The 7,545-nt window shown below is 34.6% G+C and overlaps 1 protein-coding gene across 4 annotated transcripts; it reads right to left on the bottom strand.

The window, feature by feature from the left end:
• Positions 1–734: 734 nt before the first annotated feature.
• On the bottom strand, positions 735–7,273 carry LOC107912691 (protein ESMERALDA 1). Of its 4 annotated transcripts, none has more exons than XM_016840997.2 (10): positions 6,657–7,273; positions 5,805–5,874; positions 4,654–4,721; positions 4,444–4,532; positions 3,621–3,818; positions 3,155–3,359; positions 2,845–3,012; positions 1,873–2,040; positions 1,582–1,772; positions 735–1,133 (listed from the first exon to the last, which is right to left on the bottom strand). In XM_016840997.2, the coding sequence occupies exons 1-10, from the start codon at positions 7,020–7,022 to the stop codon at positions 974–976; spliced, it is 1,683 nt and encodes a 560-aa protein (XP_016696486.2). In that variant the 5' UTR covers positions 7,023–7,273; the 3' UTR covers positions 735–973. The 4 variants fall into 4 exon arrangements, with proteins under 4 accessions (XP_016696486.2, XP_016696493.2, XP_016696501.2 ...); XM_016841004.2 differs by having other exon boundaries at positions 1,615–1,772; XM_016841012.2 differs by having other exon boundaries at positions 1,873–1,974.
• Between the last annotated feature and the right edge of the window lie 272 nt (positions 7,274–7,545).

The raw sequence follows: 7,545 nt of genomic DNA, 5'->3' as shown, positions 1-7,545 counted from the left end.
TCTAAAGAAAACTCAAGAGAGAATTCTTGGAGAAAACTCCAAAGAAAATTCTGCACTCAACAAATCTAAAATTTGATAGAAAAAATAATAATAAGATGTTTTTACAAAAGGTGGCTGGCCAATGCTTATATAGGCCTCTAACAAATCCTAATCTCACAAGTAACTAATAAAAAATTAAACCTAATTAATAAAATAACAAGGTAAATTCGGCCATGCACTTATATGGGCTGTTTTGGGCCGAATTTTACATGTAATGCTCCTAAAGATTAAAAAAATTAAATTAAACAAGTAAGATGTTTACAAATTGAGCCCTTTGACATTTTGGCCTGATTTTCAATTAAGAAATTTCTTGATTGGGCTGAATTTTGGTTATTGGGCCTCGCCTTCAAGAATTTGGGCTTGTGATCCATCTCCTACTGAAATTGGGTCGTTGACGCTCGTTATGGAGATCCAACGCGCTTTGGCTACAAGATTCGGTTTCTTGGACCAAGATTTCCAAGATTTGAAATCTTGATTTTCTTTATTCTTGAAATCGCTCCGAACAACAAAATTAGGCCAAGATTCGATTTTTTGATTTTCTTGAAAACAAGAAAGTGAATCTTGATTTTCTTGATTTGAGCCCATCACCTTCTTAAGCTTGGGTTGGGCCTTTGTGACTCGTATCACAGGTTGTTAGATGCAGCAGTTGCTGCTACAGCAAAATCACAAAACAATAATGCCGGGGACATCCTCCGTTAGCGAAATCGTCAATTTTTGTTCTCTGAACATCATATACAAAAAAGATGCAGCTGAGAATTTCAGTATGACCTCTGAAAAATGTCCTCAAAGCTCCCAAATTTGAATTGTGTGCCCTCTTTCCACATAAAAAGGATTAAAAGAATGAAAAAATTAGACAAAAAGGGGGGTCAGGGCCAATATGTGCTAGCTATGTTTACAGGAACAAAATACATTCACCCATCAAAATCCTCCAAGATCACGTAGCCGATGATCTTGCTGCTTCTGATTTGTTTGTACGACACATGCAATCAGGGCATGGGAAGGTATATATCGAATCATTGGGCCTTTTGAGCTCAAACCCCTTTGTGTCACTATGAGACCTCATATTCAGCATTTGTCGCTTGAAAGTTCTCCACCTGGAATAAAAAAGAAGGTAAATTTGAATCCCACAGGTCTTATTTCCAGTTATCACAAATAGGATGCATGTTTCACTATAAAACATCTCAGCCGTCCCTGGATTACCTTAGGGACATTTCCAAAATTTATCAAATGTAAACCATCCCATCAAGTCTTTACTTTGAAAAAGAAGAAAGCTAATTAATATTAACTCTCAAGTAGAGTGTATAATACAACTGTACGTCTTCTGAAACGTGCAAATATATCCCCAATAGTATTGCCAACAGTATCATTTTCTACCCTATTATGGTCAAAAAACAGACAGAAAAACAATCCGCTTTCGGCCCGAACCCTAATGGAAATGTTGGTCTATTTTTATTTTCATATATATGTGTATGTGTGTATTATAAATAAATCATTTTGGTCCATGCTTCAAGGGGGAAAACGGTAGAAAAGTTAAATACATACCCAATATTAGGGTTATCAAATAGCAGTGCCAACCTTCGCTTGTCTGGTCGAATTGTCTTGGAATGTCCGCCGTACCGGTACCTCCTGTGGCCCATCAGAAAATGAGGAAAATTCCCACCTTGAGTAGTCAAAAATACCTCGCTATGAAGGCAAACAGTATAGTCTATGGCAGCCATCCTGGATGAAAATCTCTGGAAGCAATAATCCAAGTCAGAGATTATAGAAAGTCCAATCACAAAAGCATTATTGAAGGACTTAAAGAAGTGCTCAAATATTAATATGCTTCCTGACCTTATATGGAACAAGTTCTTCCTCAGATGCCAGCATCTCTTTTGTTTGCAAGTTGGGAAACATTTCCAGTAAAGGAGCCATTGTTTTCTCAGAATTGTATATCTTTCCAGAAGCCAAAAAGATATATGTATTATTATCAAATCCCATTCCTCTAAGCATCAATCCAACCTATTAAGTGCAACAAAATATTAAATAAATTATCACAGATACAACTGTCGATATCCTTGTAGTTACATGCATATGAACGATCTTGGGGACATTCAAATTAACATATAAAACACAGCTATCACATAGCCAAGGTAATTAAGACTAGGCACTCCATTATTTCCAGCAGAACCAGAATTCATAAAAAAGCAATAACATTTGAGATTAGTCCAAGTACTACACAAAAAAGTTGATTCAGTCCTTATTCTATTATTTGCACAATTCTTACTCTTTTGACCCTTATTTTAGAGATAATAATAGAACAGGGACTAAATCCTAATTTAAGGGGAGTACAGGGACTAAATTCAGAATTTGACATAACAAAGCAAATTCATCCACTGCCATGACCTTTACATAAACTATTAAGCAAATTCAATCATGGCATAATGAATGATTTCTTTTCGAGGTGCACATCCTATAAACTTGATAGCAAAGGAGTTTGTAATTTTCTAGTTTTCATACACATCCTATAAGCTTGATTACAAAGGAGTTCGAAATTTTCTAGTTTCCATTTTGATGCCACATATTAACACCAAAAACAGAGAAATTTTACCAAGTATTAGAGCAATTTAAGAGCCTCTGACAGTCATATCTTCAGCAAACACAACAGTAAATAATAGACTAACAATAACCGCATTCCTAAAGCTGTTCTTTACCAACCCTAATCTACCAAGTCGCATGCCTGCCCCCCTCCCCCCCCCCTTTTTTTTTCTAATGACAACAATAAATTGAACCTTTATTTAAACAAAAAAATGCAACTGACAATACCTCTAAAGGAGTCAATGGGCATTTTCCATTAATCCTGATTGCTCCAGGGCGTATAACTCGACCAGGTTTTGTAAATTTTCCTTTCCAGCCTCTTTCCCTCGCTTTTTTCATGTCTTCCTTTTCTAGTTCCCCACCATCAAATACACAACAAGAGAAAGCTACCATATCCTGCATAAGAAAAATATAGTATACACTTCTTCCAAAAATGGAGTCGATAATTACTGCTACTAAAAGTCATAACAGTAATCCTCTTTATGTTAAGAAAAATCATCAACCTTCATAATACATTTTCTATTAAAATAATACTAACCTCCTCAAACCGAAGATGAACAGAAAGATACTTGCCACCACTGTTTGCACTGCGCTCTTTCATTCTAGCAACCAAAGTTTCTCCAAGGCTTAGTATTGGACTTGAAAACCGTAAAGCTTCATAATTTGCCAAGCATCTGAGTCTTTGGACAGCAGGAGGAGCATCAAATGATAAGCGGTTTGCAAAAGGAGAAATCCTTATAACCCTGGGTCATTTAATCAGAATAAAGTAGCAAAAATTAAGACTGACATTAAACAGTGTAATTTATCCACAAATAAATACAACTAGAAGAAGGTAACAGTTAAGAAAATGTGTCCATATAAGCTATACACATAGTAAAAAATAAGTATTTTTGCTCATATCATCTTGATATGAGCAATAATTTTTATAATTACCATTTGGCACTCAAGTAAACAAGCTAAACTTTAAAATATATAGTTATGCAACAATCAGTGCTGAAACTCACTTTTCTTCAAGCAGCTTGGGCATGACCACATCCCTGTAATACCTAATGGATGACCATGCTTTAATTCTGAAGTTGTAAACATTGGTCAAATTATGGTCAAATCGTTCCATTATGTACTCAGGAATCTTATCAACAACTCGTACATCGTTCTTTAAGGTACTGATGAAATACTCTTCATCATAGATGTCTTTGAATTTGCTGGAAAAGCAAAACCACATACGGGATTCAATCAATGCGATAGCAAAATGATTTGCAAAATATGAGATCAGAAAATGTTTATAAGTATCAAGTTTAACACATAGAGAAAGAAATGATGTGTAAAATTAACAAATGAGGTAGATAAACCCAGAAAAATTGAAACTATATTTGGTTCAAGGAAAATTTGAAGAATAGCATTTTAACAATTCTTTAGCATCTAAGAAAATTGTTTAGATTATAAAATATTTTATTTCAAATCTCTTTTCACTTAAGACCTTCCTGAAAAATCTTCTTTCATTCTAATTTTACAATAAACAAAGCCTATAAAGAGCAAGTCTTGAACTGAAAATTTGAAACTATGTTTGGTTCATGGAAATTTTGAATAGCATTTTAACAATTCTTTGGCATCTAAGAAAATTGTTTAAATTATAAAATATGTTATTTCAATTTCTCCACTTTAAGACCTTTCTGAAAAATCTTCTTTCATACTAATTTTACAATAAAGAAAGCCTATAAAGAGCAAGTCTTGAAATGAAAAGACGATAATGGCACTCTGACCTGAGACTATCATTTTTCCTTGATGGCACATAAGCAACATGGCAACTGAAAATAAATGATAACAGACCTGGGATCTCGCCATATGCTATGAAAATGGAAATTAGGGATTAGAAGAGTTGCATTAAGATAGCCTGCCACAGCAACTGCATTGCAGATCTACAAAATGTCCAAAACCACATACATAAAAAATAAATTAACAAAACCATAAAACAGACAAGCTTTATAAAGAGAGGTAAAGCACAAATTTTAATACAGACTAAAGAGGAATAGAACCAACCGACGTCCTCTGTTGATTTAAGCCTCCATTTGCCTCAACATAGATGTAACCATTTGATTCAGGTAAACCTATAGTAGTTAAAAGAAACAGCCAAATTTTAAATTAATGAAGATAGTCAACAACCATAACCATACTCGTGAATATAAACATGAAGCATTCATGAGTGCATGTGCATTTAGAACACAAGCACTTCAAATGTGCAAAGAACCAGAAATGGAATATAAAACTCTTAAATGTAAGACATTTACACTAGCAGGTTAATGAAGCTCCTGGGGTCCTCATACATACTAGGATTCCTGCAAAAATTTTAAGGAGTTACTCTTCACATAATTGACTTCCATATTTCCTCTCCCTTGTCTCTTTCTTTTCCTTGAAATAGCAATCTCACACTCCATTACTCAGACTCAACGGTTTAGGCAAAAGAAATCACATCAACCAAACATGATATAAGTTGTTGGTATGAAACATGGCATTCACACACCTTTAACAGAAAGAAAGTCATCTTCTAATGCTATAATTTTCCCCTTAGCGTAATCAAAATATTATCACAAAACTTTGTCAAATCACAGGTGCAACAATAAAAGACATACTATTTAAATAGTTATTAACAAAGGAACTTAACTGGCAACACTGAGCACTACAAGACCATTGAATTACCAGCCTTAAAACCTAGCCAATAAATATGCATAGTGGTCTGACCTTTTCAAACGAATGAAAATCTAGAATCATGGATAGCTTGGAATATTATAATCTGTAATTGGGATGGGGCAGGAAGCTGGACAAAGTATTTTAGCTTCCATCAGATCTAACTCTAAATGAATCAAGTCTCAGTTTCTGATACCTTTGTGGAATGTAATAATATTGTCTTATGTGCCAAAACCATTTTCTTAGGAATGACTACTCCTCCCGTTTTTGTTAGTCAAATATTGATGCTTGCGAAAGTTACAATCAACAAGAAATTGAGTAGATACAAGAGAAAAAAAGAAGAGAGAATTACCTTCACCAAAATAATAGAAACAATGAGATTCAGAAATAGAGGCATTATTTATATTACTTGTCAGAAAACTAAAAGAACCTAATTGATGTCAACAAAGCAACAGAAAACTTTCATGAACTACTTACAATAGAATAAAGGGAATATGAATTCATACCTTCATAAGACTTGTTTACACAAGGTCTCCACTGCCCCCCTTTATAGGAATTTTTCCATACAGTCGAAATCTACAACAAATTCAATAAATAGGCAGATATAATCACAAATCAGCATCTGATGTAAATCTCCAAAATCAATTTAAAATGCAGCAAGTCTAAACATGCAGATATTTCACGAAAATAATAACAATACAAGTTGAATGGATAAAAACTTTCACATGATATAATTAGAGAGTATCATTGTATTACAATTCATATTGCTCTTACGAACACCAATGAGAGAAGCTGGAAAACAAAAAGTGAAATTTCAGATACAATACAAGGCATCTGATCATCTAATCGAATTATAAGATGAGATCATGGCAACTGTTTCAATGTTTTTCAGACCCATATTAGATCCAAAAGATTGTTACTGCTGGAAATGAGCATGCACAACAAGACACAAGGGTCTACTGCCTGAGAAAACAATGGTGAAAAATAAAAAGGAGAAAGAACAATGATAAAAATTGTTTCTTTGATTAAAGCATTCTGTTTTGTTGAATTTGGCATTAAAAATATATATCCAACCTCCTAAACTTTTAATAATTTTTAGAATGATAGAAAATAACACAACAGAAAACCAACGGAAAAAATAAAAACTAACTACATTTTCCTAGTTCCCAAAATTCAATCAAGATCAAACCCAGAAGGAAAAACAGATCAGACAACAAAAAAAAAACGCAAATTTTGAAACGAGCAACAAACAAAACCAACCCAGAACAGAAAACCATATAAAAAGCCGAACCGCAACCGCAAAATCCAAAAATTCACCAAATACATTAAAAGGAGCAAATCAGATACCAGTGACTCACCGCGTCAGCAGAGGAATTATCGGCATTCATATAAATTTTAAGTTTCTCGTAAACCTGGGGACTCCGGTAAACGGAGCCGGGTGAGGGTCGGTGTTTAACAACAGGAATGACATCAACGGAAGCGGTGCCCATGTAAAGAAGCATCCCGGAGATATAAATGAGAGGAGCAAAGAGGAAAATCCGTTGTCGACGAAGAAGAACAGAGAGAAGTAAGCAAGAGAAGCGATGGGCAATGGTCCGCCCCGGTTGGAAGGGGCTGCACCTACCCGACTTCCTCCCGGGGCGGTACCTCGGTGACCGTAGTGGTGATGCCGGTGGTGATGGGGTGCTTTGGCCGCTATTAGGAACCCTATTTTTGGCGTGCATTTGAGAAAAAACAAACAAAAATATAGAAAAATGAAATAAAATCAGTTCCTCTGTTTTCTTTGCTTTTCTTCTTTTCCTTATGGCATCTACATCATAGAGGAAGACGAAAGCTTTGTATATGTTCGTTTGTTTTATTTATTATTATGTATATGGCGACGTCATAGAGAGAAAGGAGAGAGGAGAGGAGAGAGGAAGAAGGAGAGGGAAAGGAGGAGAGAGAGGAAATGAAATGTAATTTTTTATTTCATTGCATGTAGTGAATAAAACAGAGGCTAAAGAAAAAAAGGAGAGTACGTGACGTGGTGTTTGGTAGGGAGGGACTGCCAGAGAAGCAGAAGGGAAATAGGAAAGAGAATGTATTTGTGTTTTCCGTTTAAGTCCGTGACGGTTGGATTCGATTTTAAAAATACTTATTATGAATATTACCAATATAAAATATAGTTTTTTATTTTAAACATAGTGAAAATTTTAATTAAATAATAAAATAATTACTTTATTTTTTAAAAATTTATAATTGTTTTTT

Source organism: Gossypium hirsutum, chromosome A01 (assembly GCF_007990345.1).
Source record: "Gossypium hirsutum isolate 1008001.06 chromosome A01, Gossypium_hirsutum_v2.1, whole genome shotgun sequence".
NCBI lineage: Eukaryota > Viridiplantae > Streptophyta > Magnoliopsida > Malvales > Malvaceae > Gossypium > Gossypium hirsutum.
Note: the sequence above shows the minus strand (reverse complement) of the source record. Positions and strands in the feature narration are given on the sequence as shown.

What these genes read in the sequence shown, in the direction of transcription:
- LOC107912691 (XM_016840997.2), bottom strand. Translation starts at nt 7,022, where the DNA reads ATGCACGCCAAAAATAGGGTTCCTAATAGCGGCCAAAGCACCCCATCA. An exon ending in CCCAAGCTGCTTGAAGAAAA is followed by an intron (nt 3,360 to 3,620) that starts GTGAGTTTCAGC and finishes TAAATGACCCAG; the next exon opens with GGTTATAAGGATTTCTCCTT. An exon ending in TTCATCTTCGGTTTGAGGAG is followed by an intron (nt 3,013 to 3,154) that starts GTTAGTATTATT and finishes TTTCTTATGCAG; the next exon opens with GATATGGTAGCTTTCTCTTG.